General features: G+C 47.4%; 3 protein-coding genes across 3 annotated transcripts; all 3 read right to left on the bottom strand.

The window, feature by feature from the left end:
- Positions 1–1,184: 1,184 nt before the first annotated feature.
- Positions 1,185–2,774, bottom strand: LOC118420711 (fibroblast growth factor receptor 4-like). Its single transcript, XM_035827663.1, has one exon. It carries the CDS (start codon positions 2,706–2,708, stop codon positions 1,710–1,712), a length of 999 nt encoding a protein of 332 aa, XP_035683556.1. The 5' UTR covers positions 2,709–2,774; the 3' UTR covers positions 1,185–1,709.
- A 29-nt stretch (positions 2,775–2,803) lies between these two features.
- On the bottom strand, positions 2,804–14,360 carry LOC118422013 (the record flags this gene model as incomplete). The annotated part of the gene is made up of 4 exons (XM_035829516.1): positions 11,574–14,360; positions 9,216–9,605; positions 6,896–9,113; positions 2,804–4,542 (listed from the first exon to the last, which is right to left on the bottom strand). Coding segments are annotated over exons 1-4 (7,134 nt in total), but the record flags the coding sequence as incomplete, so codon positions are not given.
- Positions 14,361–16,802: 2,442 nt separating this feature from the next.
- Positions 16,803–19,153, bottom strand: LOC118420709 (tyrosine-protein kinase receptor Tie-1-like). The gene has a single exon (XM_035827661.1). It carries the CDS (start codon positions 18,760–18,762, stop codon positions 16,813–16,815), a length of 1,950 nt encoding a protein of 649 aa, XP_035683554.1. The 5' UTR covers positions 18,763–19,153; the 3' UTR covers positions 16,803–16,812.
- Positions 19,154–19,477: the final 324 nt, after the last annotated feature.

Raw genomic sequence — 19,477 nt, 5'->3', positions numbered from 1 at the left:
ATTATTCAAGACACGGGACGAACCATTTCTCAAGTGCCTAACATCGAATGTAGATGCATTGATATGTCATAGCCTGTTGGTACGTTGGAAATATAGTGAATGAAGTGCTTGTCTGAGCAAATATGTACTATAATGTATTATGACTCAATTTGTACTGGTTTACTGTAAAACGTGCATATGTGCTGTTGCCTGCTTACCTGCCTAAGTGCCTAAGCTATACACCTTTCTCACGCGGCGGCCATGATAGATCTAAAACGAGTTCAATGTGGCAAACAAAAGGCTGTCCATCATAATTAGCAGTTCGACCAATGGTAGCCTGCCAATTAGGAAATCGACCAATAAGTGAATGGCTGCAAATTCGTTAAACATTTGCATTATTATGTTGTAATTTTGCATCTTTTAAGGGCCTATGGGGTCAGTCTACACTACTCTAAATTGCTACATCTTTCGGTGCATAACACTTCTTGTAATATTTATTATTCTATCTTATATCATGAAAATTTGTGTGGTTTGGGGGAAAACTAAATGGGACCTGATTTTAGAAATAAGTTTTGTCTGTTTGCCTCATTGACCTCTTCTTCGATCTATCATGGCCGCCGCGTGAGAAAGGTGTATAGGGCCTGGCCCCTTGCTCCCCTCCGTTAGAAGTCTGCAGGTTGCACGACTTTTTTTTATTAAAACCTTGAACTTGCCCGAGCACGTCTGTCAAAAAGGTCAGACAAATAAACGCCAGGTTCCTGAATAGACATCAACACATCACCGCGTCAAGGGAGATTAGAAATTGGCTCGAATACCTGGATTTATTTTTCATAGTCGTTTTAATCCGATAATGTATAAGTTCCATGATCAGTAACTAAACCTTTAGATCGGCATTAGGTAAGCACGGGTTTGGCAATATTTTATCTCCCAAGTCCCATTTGTTTTCAAAACCAGTCTGCTCTTAGTGAAAAAAATAACTTGTAAAATGTCAAAAAGCTCTTACATGAAAGCAACTGCAGCCATACACGAGACTCATCGTGGTTGTCTTCGTATATTTGTATATATTTCCCTCCCAAGACGAGGTGGGTCTTTTTTTTTCATTTTACAATACGAAAAGTTTTAAAATGATAGTGTGCGAACGTAAAAAAATGCTGCACATCATTAATGAGTAAGAAAGAATAGATAAGAAAAATGTTGTTGGCGTAACCAACATCTAGTTTACTGATGATTACGGAGGACGATCCGTGTACCATGTTTCTGTAAATATTGATGTCAATGTTATATTCTAATGTTATGTTATGCACGCAGGGTTTTAATCAATTCTTTTTAACCATATAACCAAGTTTTTAAGTAATTCTCCATCTTTGTGTGTGTACTTATGTAAATGCCATCATAATTCAGACTTTGTTGTTTCAAGTCTGTGAAGTGGTATAACGAATAAATCTGTTCCAAAAAGTATAACATGTAAAGTAAAAAATGGGTAATTATAGAATTACGGTGAATTTTCTTTCAAAAAATTCTAAATATTCTAAAAAAAGGCAAACAGTAAAGGCCAAAGTAACCTACTACAAATATATGTTTCTAATAGCCCTGGGCACTTATGCACGATATAAAACCTCTCTTCGTATTATATTTACAGATTTTTCAAACGTGTCGGAAAAAAGCACAACCTGGAATAATATGTTGTCATCAAGAAATCTGGGAAGATCTAAACATCATAAAACAATTTTTTAATTATCCACAGCCAGAAGTGGGTCCATCTCTTGGCCACATTCTGTCAGCTTCTGCTCCAGGTCTGCCGGCTCTGGTCTTGCCGACGGCTCCTCCCGCCAACACGACTTCATGACGTCATACAGCTTGTCCGGACATCCGGGCGGCCTGTCCAGACGGACACCCTGCCTCAGGAGCCCCACCAACTTGGGACAACTCAGTTGGCGCTGGCGCTGGTAGCTGGGCTCCTCCCCGAAGGTGGCGATCTCCCACAGCAGCACGCCGAACGACCACGTGTCGCTCTCGCACGTGAACTCGCGAGACTCCAGCGACTCCAGAGCCATCCACTTCAGGGGCAGGAGTTCGTCGACGTCGTCATTGACTGCGGGCACGTAGGTAGTCTCGGTGTAGATGTCATGGGCCAGACCGAAGTCAGCAAGTTTGGCTACGTCATCGCCGCTGACCAGGACGTTTCGGGCGGCCACGTCACCGTGAGAGATACGCAGACGTCGGAGCTCCTCCAGGGCACGAGATATCTGGATGGCATAGCGGACAAACCTGCCAAGAGTGTGGTTCTGTCGAGGTTGTTTTAGAATGAGCAAAAGTTCGCCTTTGGCAGCAAATTCCAAGAGAATACACTTCGGTGTGGACATCGTGACGACCCCAAAGAGCTTGACGATGTTGGGATGTCCGCCATTTTGTTCCTCACCGTTTTCGTGCACGGCTATCAGCGCGGCGACTTCCCGGCAGAAGGCTCGGTAGCACCGCCTGTCCTCTATGCGGACGGACTTGACCGCCACCGTGACGTCAGCGCCAGCCGTGCGAAGCCGTCCTCTCCTGATCTGTGCGGACGCGCCCAGCCCGACCAGTTCGTCCAGAGTCAGATCGTCAGCGTTCCTCTCCCACCGGTTGAGCCAGCCGGGCTGCAAACTCTGCGCCAGGTCGTCTTCCATGTTTCTCAGCTCCAGTACAACCATGGTTTCCTCTAAAGGCTCTTCTTGCGCCCCATGTTTAGCCATCTGTCGTTTGTAGAGTATTAGCAATACTAGTGCAGCAACAAGCAGAGTCAGTACCAGGGGTATGACAATCTGGAGGACAACGGGAATGTGTATGTTTCCGTTTCGATGACGTCACAGAACTTACCAGTCCAGGGTGGCACGCAGGCGCAGGACCCGTCCACGTTGTGACACGTGGCGTTGTTCTTACAGGCACAAACATGCCGACATTTCCATCCGTACAGACCTGCGGGACAGGGCCTGCTGCAGTTACTGCCGAACCAGCCCTCCGTGCAGTTACACCGGCCGTCGGTAGGGGAGCAGCTGGCGTCATGCTGACACCGACACCGTCTGCTGCAACCCTGTCCGTAGCTGCCAACTGGGCAGGAGGTCTGACACGTGGTTCCTGTCCATCCCGGCGGACACACACAGCCGGCCCACCGGTCACAGCTGCCACCATGGCTACAGACGCACTCCTCTTCGCACGATTCACCCGTTTTTCCGGGAGGACACGCGACGGCCTCAAGCTCATAACTTGCGTTAATGGCAGTCCCGTCTGCCGTTAACACAGTGCAGGTGTAGGTACCGTTGTGTTCGGACTGAATGTTGTTGATCCTTACGCGATCTTCCTGAGCGCCCTGCAGCCACTTTTCCGTTTTATTAGGAAATGTCCACATCATCCTGTCAGCAGCCAGATGGAAAACCTTGCACTGCAGCATTACAGAGCCTGTGATGTAAATCTGTCGCGTGTCGCTAGGTGTCGCGATGATGACCACTGTACTGTGAGGTATGTCGCAGACGACACCCTGCCATCCAGGCTGACACTTGCAGGCCCCGTTCAGCCCATGGCAGCGGGCACCGTTCTCACAGGTGCAGTTCTGGTCACACAACAGGCCGTACTTTCTAGGGGGACATCCGACTGGCTCGGCATTAAATTCAAGAAATAGAGGAATTACTTCACTACTCATTCCATATCCCTCTAGGGAGACCGAAACGTCTCCTGGCAGGTCGCAGGTGACATGATTCCTTTTTATGGAAGAAACCGTCAACGAACCGGCCAATACCAGTTGTCTATCAGTTTGAGGAATAGGCCCTGAATAACAGCTTCCAGACGAACTGGGAGTGAAACCTGTCGAACTGTACAATACTTCCATTTGGAGGACGGATGCCCCATCTGACCTAAAACAGTTAAGGCATCGTTGTTGCGTAGAATCCCACACCGATTTAATAATTGTGGTATCACCTTTACTCCAGAACTTCAATACAAACTGCGTCAGACAATCACTGTTATTCGTGTACCCTATAGTAGTGAACTGTTCCTCAACACTTTTCTGATTGTAAGTAACGTAGTATGAAGTAAACACCTCTCCTACGTCCATTGCCATGCCCTCGGCAGTGCATTTTATATCGAGGTTCAAATCGCCTGACTTCCCCGGACCATTCCGAGTCGGCATTTCGCACGTGTCGTTGTAAACAGGCGGGTATCCCTCCACGTCTTGGACTTGTACATCAACATACAGCTGCTCGGGGTTTCCGGAGGACCCGGTGACGTTTACCGTGAGGTTATAGCTCGGATTGACGTTATAATCCAACGGACGCGCCACTTGGATCACACAGTCGGTCACGCGGAAGCGTGAATTCCTATTTCCGGTGACAATGTCACATTTTACTTCCTTCCTACCTTCCGCTATGGCCGACCGAACACTGATGACGGTTACCCCCGCGTGAGCGTTTTCTGGGACGTTCGCTGACAGCTGTAGCGTTCCTTGGACACTGTCGGAGACGACCAGGCTGATCAGCAGAACGAAAAATGTCATGTTGTTGTCCATGTTGAGTGTTTTAGCCCGTCTGGACGGATCTTACCCAGAGGGCTAGCATGGTAAACACACTGTCCTCTCCAAACAAACAGGTTTTTGTTCAACCTTTAGAAGTCTGCTGATACAGTTACGTAACAGGATCGGTATGTTCCGTACCTGACTGCCATACGGACCAGAAACAGAACAGTGGGCCAACGATAGTTTGTCCACTTGTGACCGGTTTTCAGTACTACAACCGGCCAAAAAAGGGACCGGTGGAAACTGATTCTTTCATAGCGACGGCAAACCTTGCGAAAACAGGCTATCATGACGAGACTCACACAATTATTGTTGTGTTTTGAAGAAACCCCCGTTTTTAGGTAGGGAAATGGTAGGGCCCAGAAAAGCCAAAGGCGAGAAAAACAAAGTATTAAGTTACGTCTGGAGACAAAGATCTTGCAGGTTGACCGAGCGGATGAGTCAAGAACTAAAGCAGTGCTTTTGAAAAAGCTGTCATTTTCGCCTCTACGAAAATGAGTATTATTTGGTGGCTAGCTGACCAGCACATTATATTTGCCTCTCATGTCTTCCTTATCCGTGTTCTCAGATTAGGGTGCCCTACTGAAGATAAGGCCGTCATTTAACGGGCACCTCGGCAAGACGTATTAACTATATACTTTATATTATATATCAAATAGATGTTTAGAAAAAATCGCAAATTGTCGGTTCGACCTCCTGATTGCAAGACGAAAGCGTTGTATATATCAAATGGATGTCCTCTCCAAACAAACTGGTATTTGACAGCTGACATTAGAACCTTCTACTGCTTATAACGTTACGTAACAAGTTCAGCGTGTTTCGCATACCTGACTGCCAGAGCGACCAGAAGCAGAACCGCGGGGCCACCAATGGTTCTTCCAATTGTGACTGATCTTCACACTCAAAGGGACTGAGGAGCGACTTGTGGAGACTGGATCGATCGTACATGGCGACGGCCAAGCTTACAAAAACTATGATACTTGGATATTTTATACAGCCCAAAAGCTTTCATACATTAACTTGTACGTAGCCAATCTTCCTGTACTTTAAGACGTTAAAAACAGGACGTAGAAACTACATGCAAGCATTCTTTAATGACGTGAGTCAATCAATTGTTTATGACACCACGTTTGTTATTTGTTTAATGTCATCTGGTTTACGAACAAAACAGTCGTATGAGATGGCCACCGTTCATTTCTAGATAGTTAGCAATGTATATTCTTGAGAAACAAAACATTTCAGCAGCACATGAACTAAATACTAGAGTGCAAGACTGTCATAGAATTTTGGACATGGTGCATGAAAAAGCGTCAGCATACTAACATGTCTAACACATGCGTTTTAAATACTAGCCATTATGGTCCCTCTGATAAAACCTTTATAATACCTAAAATAGTCATATCTCATACCTGCATGAATGTTGTTTGCAAAATCTATCGGTATAACTTTATATTGTTTATATATTTGCAATATCATGCCCGAGGGCTAATTGCATACACAGTCTCAAGAACTAAGAGAGGTAAGTACATAAAACTAGTGTCTAATCAACTACATGATACTATGGATACTATTGTCGGGTTTGACTTCTTCTTTGAAGGCAGTGGTTAATGAACTGTCCCACGTTCTGTGTGATGGTGGGATTTTGTGCTTTTAATAGAAATGTAGTCTTTTGGTGATCACTTAGGTGATAAAAGCTTGGTGAAATTGTGGGAACTGTTTTAAATAATGTTTTTCTTTCGGTTTCATAGTGGGTACACTGACTGATAAAATGTGTTTCATTTTCCACTGCATTCATTGGACAATATGTACACAATCTCTCGTGGACAGGGAGCTGTTTATAGCGGCCCCTTTCTATTTCTAACGGATGTGCGCTTGTTCTTATCTTACATATGGCTGATCTTTCATTAAACTCATTATGATATAACATTTCGTTATGGCAAAAATGTTCTGACGATGTATAACCTGTAAACGTTAAAGTAACTACGTATACGGAGTAACGGCTTAGGTCGAAGATGTATCAAGGTGTAATAAAGATCGTAAAAATAGGCTTCCAAAAATACGGAGGTCTAATTGACAATATTCGAATTTTGCTACTAAGAACACACAGACAAATTCAAATTTAGGTACTCTGAATAACTCCCCGAAAGGCTTGAATGTGCGAAAAAAACTTCATACTTATTCAGATATTTGATTAATGAAATGGTCGAAAAACAATAAACAAGCTAGGTCAATATCTTGGTATTTAGACCCACATGCTGGCTCTAGAATTGGTTGGTTGCATATAGAAAATTTCCTAATGCAAGCTGTCCTACTTTGCATCGTTATTCATAAATCAAACAAGGGTTTAATTATGAACGAGGTCCAATTCATGGCCACATTCTGTCAGCCTCTGCTCCAGTTCTGCCGGCTCTGGTCTTGCCGACGGCTCCTCCCGCCAACACGACTTCATGACGTCATACAGCTTGTCCGGACATCCGGGCGGCCTGTCCAGACGGACCCCCTGCCTCAGGAGCCCCACCAACTTGGGACAACTCAGTTGGCGCTGGCACTGGTAGTTGGGCTCCTCCCCGAAGGTGGCGATCTCCCACAGCAGCACGCCGAACGACCACGTGTCGCTCTCGCACGTGAACTCGCGAGACTCCAGCGACTCCAGAGCCATCCACTTCAGGGGCAGGAGTTCGTCCACGTCGTCATTTACTGCGGGCACGTAGGTAGTCTCGGTGTACACGTCATGGGCCAGACCGAAGTCGGCAAGTTTGGCCACGTCATCGCCACTGACCAGGACATTTCGGGCGGCCACGTCACCATGAGCGATACGCAGACGTCGGAGCTCCTCCAGGGCACGAGATATCTGGATGCCATAGCGGACAAACCTGCCAAGAGAACGGTTCTGCCGAGGTTGTTTTAGAATGAGCAAAAGTTCGCCTTTAGCAGCAAATTCCAACAGAATACATTTCGGTGTGGACGTCGTGACGACTCCACAAAGCTTGATGATGTTAGGATGTCCGCCATTTTGTTCTTCACTGTTTTCGTGCACGGCTATCAGCGCGGCGACTTCCCGGCAGAAGGCTCGGTAGCACCGCCTATCCTCTATGCGGACGGACTTGACCGCCACCGTGACGTCAGCGTCAGCCGTACGAAGCCGTCCTCTCCTGATCTGTGCGGACGCGCCCAGCCCGACCAGTTCGTCTAGAGTCAGATCGTCGGCGTTCCTCTCCCACCGGTTGAGCCAGCCGGGCTGCAAACTCTGTGCCAGGTCATCTTCCATGTTTCTCAGCTCCAGTACAACCATGGTCTCCTCTAGATTGTTTTCATTTTCCGCTTGTCTAGCTTTCTTTCGTTTATAGACTATAAACAAAACTAGTGCAGAGACTAGCAGAGTCAGTACCAGGGGTGTGGCAATCTGGAGAGACACCGGGAATGTGTATGTGTATGTGTCCCTTTTTATGACGTCACACAACTTACCAGTCCAGGGTGACACGCAGGTGCAGGTTCCGTCCACGTTGTGACACGTGGCGTTGTTCTTACAGGCACAAGCATGCCGACATTTCCATCCGTACAGACCTGCGGGGCAGGGCCTGCTGCAGTTACTGCCGAACCAGCCTTCCGTGCAGTTACACCGGCCGTCGGTAGGGGAGCAGGTGGCGTCATGCTGACACCGACACCGCCTGCTGCAACCCTGTCCGTAGCTGCCAACTGGGCAGGAGGTCTGACACGTGGTTCCTGTCCATCCCGGCGGACACACACAGCCGGCCCACCTGTCACAGCTGCCACCATGGCTACAGACGCACTCCTCTTCGCACGACTCACCCGTTTTTCCGGGAGGACAAGCCACGGCCTGAAGCTCATAACTTGCGTTAACGACCGCCCCGTCTCCCGTTAACACAGTACAGGTGTAAGTACCGTTGTGTTCGGACTGTATGTTGTGGATCCTTACACGATCTTCCTGAGCGCCCTGCAGCCACTTTTCCGTTTTATTAGGAAATGTCCACATCATCCTGTCAGCAGCCAGATGGAAAACCTTGCAGTGTAGCGTTATAGAGCCAGTGATGTGAATCCGTGTCGAGTCGCCAGGGGTCGCGATGATGACCACTGTACTGTGAGGTATGTCGCAGACGACACCCTGCCATCCAGGCTGACACTTGCAGGCCCCGTTCAGCCCATGGCAGCGGGCACCGTTCTCACAGGTGCAGTTCTGGTCACAAAACACGCCGTACTTGTTAGAGGGACATCCGACTGGCTTGAAATCAAATTCTAAACGTACAGGTATTGTTTTCTGATGCATATCATTTATAAAAACAGAGATTGAGATATCTTCTGGTAGCTTGCACGTAAAATGATTTTTGATGTTGGAAGAAAGCATGAATGAACCGGCCAGTATAAAGTATCCCCCAGTTTCAGGAATGGGCCCCAGATAACATTTGCGGGAATTCTTTGCCTCTGGGTTAAATCCGGACCACCTTTTAAATATTTCGAATTGGACGACGGATGCCACCCTTGCCGAACTAACACATTGTACGCATTGTTCTACTAGGGAGTCCGAGAGCGATTGAGCGGTTATGGTGTCATAAGAATTGAATGGCTCCCATATCACCTGCACCAGACAATTCTTGTTATCGGTGAAAAAAATATACTGCTCTGAAATCGAAAATGGGTCCCTTTCTTTTTCGTAATGAATGTATTTTGAGACAAATACCTCTCCTACATCCATCGCAATACCCTCGGCTGTAAATTTCATATCTAGGTTCAAATCGCCTGACTTCCCCGGACCATTCCGAGTCGGCATTTCGCACGTGTCGTTGTAAACAGGCGGGTATCCCTCCACGTCTTGGACTTGTACATCAACATACAGCTGCTCGGGGTTTCCGGAGGACCCAGTGACGTTTACCGTCAGGTTATAGCTCGGGTCGACGTTATAATCTAACGGACGCGCCACTTGGATCACACAGTCGGTCACACGGAAGCGTCTGTTCTTGTCTCCGGCGACAATTTCACATCTTACTTCCTCCCGACTTTCCCCTATGGCCGGCCGAACACTGGTGACGGTTTCCCCAACATGAGCGTTTTCTGGGACGTTCGCTGACAACTGTAGGGTTCCCTGGACACTGTCGGAGACGACCAGGCAGGTCAAGAGAACGAGAAATGCCGCGTTGTGGTCCATGCTGAATATTTAAGGCTCTTCTGCTCGGTTTTAGCCGGAGGGAGAACCTGTTTAACCGGTTTATTCGGGGACGGCTGTGCTTACCTTGTTCGCCTTGTTTATTGACAGGTGACATTTGAACTTATGCTTACGTTACGTACCAAGATCGGTATTTTCCGTACCTGACTGCCGGGGGGGGGGATATAAGTAAAACCGAGGACCCACTAATGGACTTCCATTTGTGACTTATTTTCACCACTGCAAACGGCCCGAAGAAGGACTGGTAAAGACTGATTCGTACATAGCGACACCACTCCTTACAAAAACAGGCATTCCTGACGAGACTCACGCAATCATTGTTCTGTTTTGAAGGAACCACCCTTTACTTGTAGGGGAATGGTAGGGCCCAGAGAAGTCAAATGTGAGAAAAACAAAGTATTAAGTTACGTCTGCAGACAAAGATCTTGCAGGTTGACCGAGCGGCTGAGTCAAGAACTAAAGCAGTGCTTTTGAAAAAGCTGTCATTTTCGCCTCTACGAAAATGAGTATTATTTGGTGGCTAGCTGACCAGCACATTATATTTGCCTCTCATGTCTTCCTTATCTGTGTTCTCAGATTAGGGTGCCCTACTGAAGATAAGGCCGTCATTTAACGGGCACCTCGGCAAGACGTATTAACTATATACTTTATATTATATATCAATTAGATGTTTAGAAAAAATCGCAAATTGTCAGTTCGACCTCCTGATTGCAAGACGAAAGCGTTGTATATATCAAATGGATGTCCTCTCCAAACAAACTGGTATTTGACAGCTGCCATTTGAACCGTCTACTGCTTATAACGTTACGTAACAAGTTCAGCGTGTTTCGCATACCTGACTGCCAGAGCGACCAGAAGCAGAACCGCGGGGCCACCAATGGTTCTTCCAATTGTGACTGATCTTCACACTCAAAGGGACTGAGGAGCGACTTGTGGAGACTGGATCGATCGTACATGGCGACGGCCAAGCTTACAAAAACTATGATACTTGGATACTTTATACAGCCCAAAAGCTTTCTTACGTTATTTTGTACGTAGCTAATCTTCCTGTACTTTAAGACGTTAAAAACAGGACGTACAAACTACATGCAAGCATTCTTTAATGACGTGAGTCAATCAATTGTTTTTGACACCACGTTTATTGTTTGTTTTATGTCATCTGGTTTACAAACAAAACAGTAAAAATGGCCAACGTTCATTTCTAGATAGCTAACAATGTACATTCTTTAGAAACAAAACACTTCAGAAACAAATATACTAAATAATAGAGTGCAAGACTGTTGCAGCATTTTGGACATGGTACATAAAAAAGCGTCGAGCATACTAACATGTCTAACACATGCGTACTAACCGTTATGGTCCCTCTGATAAACTGTCTATAATACCTAAAATATGAACATATCTCATACATTAATGAATGATGATTGCAAAATTCATCGATATAACATTTCGTTATGGCAAATATGTTCTAACAATGTATAATCTGTAAAAGTTACGTAAAGTAACATACGTATACGGAGTAACGGCTTAGGCCGAAAATGTATCAAGGTTGAATAAAGGTAAAATAAAATCTTTAAAAATACGAAGCTCTAATTAACAATATTCAAAGTTTTCTACAATGAACACACAGACAGATTCTAATGTAGGTACCCTGATTAACATCTGTCTCCGAAAGGCTTGAATGCACGAAAAAAACTTCCTACTTATTCAGATATTTGATATAATGAAAGGGTCGAAAAACAATAAACAAACTAGATCAATATCTCGGTATTTCGACCCACAAGCAGGCTTTAAATTTGTTTGCATAATCAAACATTCATATTGCAAGCTGTCCTACTTTACATTTGTTATCCACACAAGGATCTAAATATCCACAGCCAGAAGTGGGTCCAACTCTTGGCAACATTCCGTCAGCTTCTGCTCCAGTTCTGCCGGCTCTGGTCTTGCCGACGGCTCCTCCCGCCAACACGACTTTATGACGTCATAAAGCTTTTCCGGACATCCGGGCGGCCTGTCCAGACGGACACCCTGCCTCAGGAGCCCCACCAACTTGGGACAACTCAGTTGGCGCTGGCGCTGGTAGCTGGGCTCCTCCCCGAAGGCGGCGATCTCCCACAGCAGCACGCCGAACGACCACGTGTCGCTCTCGCACGTGAACTCGCGAGACTCCAGCGACTCCAGAGCCATCCACTTCAGGGGCAGGAGTTCGTCGACGTCGTCATTTACTGCGGGCACGTAGGTAGTCTCGGTGTACACGTCATGGGCCAGACCGAAGTCAGCAAGTTTGGCCACGTCATCGCCGCTGACCAGGACGTTTCGGGCGGCCACGTCACCGTGAGCGATACGCAGACGTCGGAGCTCGTCCAGGGCACGAGATATCTGGACGGCATAACGGACAAACCTGCCAAGAGGACCGTTCTGCTGAGGTTGTTTTAGAATGAGCAAAAGTTCGCCTTTGGCAGCAAATTCTAAGAGAATACACTTCGGTGTGGACATCGTGACGACCCCAAAGAGCTTGACGATGTTGGGATGTCCGCCGTTTTCTTCCTCGCTGTTTTCGTGCACGGCTATCAGCGCGGCGACTTCCCGGCAGAAGGCTCGGTAGCACCGCCTGTCCTCTATGCGGACGGACTTGACCGCCACCGTGACGTCAGCGTCAGCCGTTCGAAGCCGTCCTCTCCTGATCTGTGCGGACGCGCCCAGCCCGACCAGTTCGTTCAGAGTCAGATCGTCGGCGTTCCTCTCCCACCGGTTGAGCCAGCCGGGCTGCAAACTCTGTGCCAGGTCGTCTTCCATGTTTCTCAGCTCTAGAAGAACTCTGGTTTCCTCTAAAGGCTCGTCTTGTGCCCCATGTTTAGCCTTCTGTCGTTTGTAGAGTATCAGCAATACTAGTGCAGCAACAAGCAGAGTCAGTACCAGGGGTATGACAATCTGGAGTGTGTATGTGTCCGTTTCGATGACGTCACAGAACTTACCAGTCCAGGGTGGCACGCAGGCGCAGGTTCCGTCCACGTTGTTACACTTGGCGTTGTTCTTACAGGCACAAGCATGCCAACATTTCCATCCGTACCGACCTGCGGGGCAGGGCCTGCTGCAGTTACTGCCGAACCAGCCTTCCGTGCAGTTACACCGGCCGTCGGTAGGGAAGCAGGTGGCGTCATGCTGACACCGACACCGCCTGCTGCAACCCTGTCCGTAGGTGCCAACTGGGCAGGAGGTCTGACACGTGGTTCCTGTCCATCCCGGCGGACACACACAGCCGGCCCACCGGTCACAGCTGCCGCCATGGCTACAGACGCACTCCTCTTCGCACGATTCACCCGTTTTTCCGGGAGGACAAGCGACGGCCTCAAGCTCATAACTTGCGTTAATGGCAGTCCCGTCTCCCGTTAACACAGTACAGGTGTAGGTACCGTTTTGTTCGGACTGTATGTTGTGGATCCTTACGCGATCTTCCTGAGCGCCCTGTAGCCACTTTTCCGTTTCATTTGGAAATTTCAACATCATCTTGTCAGCAGCCAGATGGAAAACCTTGCAGTGCAGCGTTACAGAGCCAGTGATGTAAATCTGTCGCGTGTCGCCAGGGGTCACGATAATGACCACTGTACTGTGAGGTATGTCACAGATGACACCCTGCCATCCAGGCTGACACTTGCAGGCCCCGTTCAGCCCATGGCAACGGGCACCGTTCTTACAGGTGCAGTTCTGGTCACACAACACGCCGTACTTGTTAGGGGGACATCCGACTGGCTGGGCATCAAACTCTACAAGTAGAGGTATTATGTCACGACCGTTGCCATGTGGAATTAAGGAGACCGAGATATTGTCCGGCAGGTCGCATGTGAAAAGATTCCTTTTCATGGATGAAATCGTCAACGAACCACCAAATATAAATTGTCTATCAGTTTGAGGAATAGGCCCTGTGTAACAGCTGCCAGACGAACTGGGAGTAAAGCCTGTAGAACTGTGCAATACTTCAAATTGGAGGACGGATGCCCCATCTGTTGATCCAGAACAGTTCAAGCACGGTCGTTCTATCGACGTACTCCACAACGAATTAATAAAAGTGATATCATCGCCATTCATGGGCTTCCATACAAACTGCACTAGACAATTATTGTTATCCGAGTATACTCTTGTTGAAACCTGGTCCTTAACACTATTGGGATTGTAATAAAAGTGATTCGAGAAAAACACCTCTCCAATATTCATTGACATGCCCTTGACTGTCCATTTCAAATCGACGTTCAAATCGCCTGAATTCCCCCATGCTGTCCGAGTCGGCATTTCGCACGTGTCGTTGTAAACAGGCGGGTATCCCTCAACGTCTTGGATTTGTACATCAACATACAGCTGCTCGGGGTTTCCGAAGGACCCGGTGACGTTTACCGTGAGGTTATAGGTCGGGTCGACGCCGTAATCCAACGGACGCGCCACTTGGATCACGCAGGTTGTCACACGGAAGCGTCCGTTCCTATTTCCGGCGACAACTTCACATTTTACTTCCTCCCTACCTTCCGCTATGGCCGACCGAACACTGGTGACGGTTTCCCCCGCGTGAGCGTTTTCTGGGACGTTCGCTGACAACTTTAGCGTTCCCAGGACACTGTCGAGGACGGCCAGGCAGGTCAACAGGACGAAAAAGGGCATGTTTTTGTCCATGTTGAATGTTCTTAGCTCGTCTGGGCGGATCTAACCCAGAGGGCTAGCTTCACAAGCACACTGTCCTCTCCAAACAAAAAGTTTTTTCTTGCGTAAATAGAACCTAAGCCTGCTTATACCGTCACGTAACAGGATCGGTATGTTCAGTACCTGACTGCCAGAGGGGACCAGAACAGAACAGTGAGCCCAACGATAGTTTGTCCACTTCTGACCGGTTTGCAGCACTACAACCGGCCCAAAAAGGGACCGGTGAAAACTGATTCTTTCATAGCGACGGCAAACCTTGCGAAAACAGGCTATCATGACGAGACTCACACAATTATTGTTGTGTTTTGAAGAAACCCCCGTTTTTAGGTAGGGAAATGGTAGGGCCCAGAAAAGCCAAAGGCGAGAAAAACAAAGTATTAAGTTACGTCTGGAGACAAAGATCTTGCAGGTTGACCGAGCGGCTGAGTCAAGAACTAAAGCAGTGCTTTTGAAAAAGCTGTCATTTTCGCCTCTACGAAAATGAGTATTATTTGGTGGCTAGCTGACCAGCACATTATATTTGCCTCTCATGTCTTCCTTATCCGTGTTCTCAGATTAGGGTGCCCTACTGAAGATAAGGCCGTCATTTAACGGGCACCTCGGCAAGACGTATTAACTATATACTTTATATTATATATCAAATAGATGTTTAGAAAAAATCGCAAATTGTCGGTTCGACCTCCTGATTGCAAGACGAAAGCGTTGTATATATCAAATGGATGTCCTCTCCAAACAAACTGGTATTTGACAGCTGACATTAGAACCTTCTACTGCTTATAACGTTACGTAACAAGTTCAGCGTGTTTCGCATACCTGACTGCCAGAGCGACCAGAAGCAGAACCGCGGGGCCACCAAAGGTTCTTCCAATTGTGACTGATCTTCACACTCAAAGAGGCTGAGGAGCGACTTGTGGAGACTGGATCAATCGTACATGGCGACGGCCAAGCTTACAAAAGCTAGTATACTTGGATACTTTATACAGCCTAAAAGCTTTCTTACATAAATTTGTACGTAGCCAATCTTCCTGTACTTAAATACGTTAAAAACAGGACGTACAAACTACATGCAAACATTATTTAATGACGTGAGTCAATCAATTGTTTATGACACCACGTTTGTTATTTGTTTAATGTCATCTGGTTTACGAACAAAACAGTCGTATGAGATGGCCACCGTTCATTTCTAGATAGTTAGCAATGTATATTCTTGAGAAACAAAACATTTCAGCAACACATGAACTAAATACTAGAGTGCAAGACTGTTATATAATTTTGGACATGGTACATAAAAAAGCGTCCAGCATACTAACATGTCTAACACATGCGTTTTAAATACTAGCCATTATGGTCCCTCTGATAAAACCTTTATAATACCTAAAATAGTCATATCTCATACCTGCATGAATGTTGTTTGCAAAATCTATCGGTATAACTTTATATTGTTTATATATTTGCAATATCATGCCCGAGCATGCTAATTGCATACACAGTCTCAAGAACTAAGAGAGGTAAGTACATAAAACTAGTGTCTAATCAACTACATGATACTATGGATACTATTGTCGGGTTTGACTTCTTCTTTGAAGGCAGTGGTTAATGAACTGTCCCACGTTCTGTATGATGGTGGGATTTTGTGCTTTTAATAGAAATGTAGTCTTTTGGTGATCACTTAGGTGATAAAAGCTTGGTGAAATTGTGGCAACTGTTTGAAATAATGTTTTTCTTTCGGTTTCATAGTGGGTACACTGACTGATAAAATGTGTTTCATTTTCCACTGCATTCATTGGACAATATGTACACAATCTCTCGTGGACAGGGAGCTGTTTATAGCGGCCCCTTTCTATTTCTAACGGATGTGCGCTTGTTCTTATCTTACATATGGCTGATCTTTCATTAAACTCATTATGATATAACATTTCGTTATGGCAAAAATGTTCTGACGATGTATAACCTGTAAACGTTAAAGTAACTACGTATACGGAGTAACGGCTTACGTCGAAGATGTATCAAGGTGTAATAAAGATCGTAAAAATAGGCTTCCACAAATACTGAGGTCTAATTGACAATATTCGAATTTTGCTACTAAGAACACACAGACAAATTCAAATTTAGGTACTCTGAATAACTGTCCCCGAAAGGCTTGAATGTGCGAAAAAAATTCCTACTTATTCAGATATTTGATACAATAAAATGGTCGTAAAACAATCAACAAACTACGTCGACGTACGTTAGACATCCAGGTAATAAGATACGCCAAAAAGTAGTTACTCAAGCAAGCAAAATCATACCCAGTTGCTTGAGCAACAACTTTTTGCAATAAACAAACTAGATCAACATCTTGGTATTTAGACCCACATGCTGGCTTGCATATAGAAAATTTCCTTCTGCAAGCAATTCTACTTTGCATCATTATTCAAGCCAGGATTTAATTATCCACAGCCAGAAGTGGGTCCAACTCTTTGCCACATCCCGTCAGCCTCTGCTCCAGTTCTGCCGGCTCTGGTCTTGCCGACGGCTCCTCCCGCCAACACGACTTCATGACGTCATACAGCTTTTCCGGACATCCGGGCGGCCTGTCCAGACGGACCCCCTGCCTCAGGAGCCCCACCAACTTGGGACAGCTCAGTTGGCGCTGGCGCTGGTAGCTGGGCTCCTCCCCGAAGGTGGCGATCTCCCACAGCAGCACGCCGAACGACCACGTGTCGCTCTCGCACGTGAACTCGCGAGACTCCAGCGACTCCAGAGCCATCCACTTCAGGGGCAGGAGTTCGTCGACGTCGTCATTTACTGCGGGCACGTAGGTAGTCTCGGTGTAGATGTCATGGGCCAGACCGAAGTCAGCAAGTTTGGCCACGTCATCGCCGCTGACCAGGACGTTTCGGGCGGCCACGTCACCGTGAGCGATACGCAGACGTCGGAGCTCCTCCAGGGCACGGGATATCTGGACGGCATAGCGGACAAACCTGCCAAGAGGACGGTTCTGCCGAGGTTGTTTTAGAATGAGCAAAAGTTCGCCTTTGGCAGCGAATTCCAACAGAATACACTTTGGTGTGGATATCGTGACGACCCCAAAGAGCTTGACGATGTTGGGATGTCCGCCATTTTCTTCCTCACCGTTTTCGTGCACGGCTATCAGCGCGGCGACTTCCCGGCAGAAGGCTCGGTAGCACCGCCTGTCCTCCATGCGGACGGACTTGACCGCCACCGTGACGTCAGCGCCAGCCGTGCGAAGCCGTCCTCTCCTGATCTGTGCGGACGCGCCCAGCCCGACCAGTTCGTCCAAAGTCAGATCGTCGGCGTTCCTCTCCCATCGGTTGAGCCAGCCGGGCTGCAAACTCTGCGCCAGGTCTTCTTCCATGTTTCTCAGCTCCAGTACAACCATGGTCTCCTCTAGATTGTTTTCATGTTCCGCTCGTCTAGCTTTCTTCCGTTTATAGACTATAAACAAAACTAGTGCAGCGACTAGCAGAGTCAGTACCAGGGGTGTGGCAATCTGGAGAGACACCGGGAATGTGTATGTGTATGTGTCCGTTTTGATGTCGCCACACCTCGTACCAGTCCAGGGTGGCACGCAGGCGCAGGTTCCATCCACGTTGTGACATGTGGCGTTGTTCTTACAGGTACAAACATGCCGACATTTCCATCCGTACAGACCTGCGGGGCAGCGCCTGCTGCAGTTACTGCCGAACCAGCCTTCCGTGCAGTTACACCGGCCGTCGGTAGGGGAGCAGCTGGCGTCATGCTGACACCGACACCGTCTGCTGCAACCCTGTCCGTAGGTGCCAACTGGGCAGGAGGTCTGACACGTGGTTCCTGTCCATCCCGGCGGACACACACAGCCGGCCCACCGGTCACAGCTGCCGCCATGGCTACAGACGCACTCCTCTTCGCACGATTCACCCGTTTTTCCGGGAGGACAAGCCACGGCCTGAAGCTCATAACTTGCGTTAATGACCGCCCCGTCTCCCGTTAACACAGCACAGGTGTAGGTACCGTTGTGTTCGGACTGTATGTTGTGGATCCTTACACGATCTTCCTGAGCGCCCTGCAGCCACTTTTCCGTTTTATTAGGAAATGTCCACATCATCCTGTCAGCAGCCAGATGGAAAACCTTGCAGTGCAGCGTCACAGAGCCAGTGATGTAAATCTGTCGTGTGTCGCTAGGAGTCGCGATGATGACCACTGTACTGTGAGGTATGTCGCAGACGACACCCTGCCATCCAGGCTGACACTTGCAGGCCCCGTTCAGCCCATGACAGCGGGCACCGTTCTCACAGGTGCAGTTCTGGTCACAAAACACGCCGTACTTGTTAGAGGGACATCCGACTGGCTTGAAATCAAATTCTAAACGTACAGGGATCGTTTCCCGTTGCATATCATTTATAAAAACAGAGATTGAGATATCTTCTGGTAGCTTGCACGTAAAATGATTTTTGATGTTGGAAGAAAGCGTGAATGAACCGGCCAGTATAAAGTATCCCCCAGTTTCAGGAATGGGCCCAAGATAACATTTGCGGGAATTCTTTGCCGCTGGGTTAAATCCGGACCACCTTTTAAATATTTCGAATTGGACGACGGATGCCACGCCTGCCGAACTAACACATTGTACGCATTGTTCTAGGGAGTCCGAGAGCGATTGAGCGGTTATGGTGTCATAAGAATTGAATGGCTCCCATATCACCTGCACCAGACAATTCTCGTTATCGGTGAAAAAAGTATACTGCTCTGAAATCGAAAATGGGTCCGTTTCTTTTTCGTAATGAATGTATTTTGAGACAAATACCTCTCCTAAATCCATCGCAATACCCTCGGCTGTAAATTTCATATCTAGGTTCAAATCGCCTGACTTCCCCGGACCATTCCGAGTCGGCATTTGGCACGTGTCGTTGTAAACAGGCGGGTATCCCTCCACGTCTTGGACTTGTACATCAACATACAGCTGCTCGGGGTTTCCGAAGGACCCGGTGACGTTTACCGTCAGGTTATAGCTCGGGTCGACGTTATAATCTAACGGACGCGCCACTTGGATCACGCAGTCGGTCACAAGGAAGCGTCTGTTCTTGTCTCCGGCGACAATTTCACATCTTACT

Source organism: Branchiostoma floridae, chromosome 8 (assembly GCF_000003815.2).
Source record: "Branchiostoma floridae strain S238N-H82 chromosome 8, Bfl_VNyyK, whole genome shotgun sequence".
Taxonomy (NCBI): Eukaryota; Metazoa; Chordata; class Leptocardii; order Amphioxiformes; family Branchiostomatidae; genus Branchiostoma; species Branchiostoma floridae.
The sequence above is the reverse complement of the archived record's forward strand: the minus strand, read 5'-3'. Positions and strand labels throughout refer to the sequence as shown.

Excerpts from the sequence above, each read along its gene's own strand:
- LOC118420711 (XM_035827663.1), bottom strand. The coding sequence starts at position 2,708 with ATGGCTAAACATGGGGCGCAAGAAGAGCCTTTAGAGGAAACCATGGTT.
- LOC118420709 (XM_035827661.1), bottom strand. The coding sequence starts at position 18,762 with ATGCAACGGGAAACGATCCCTGTACGTTTAGAATTTGATTTCAAGCCA.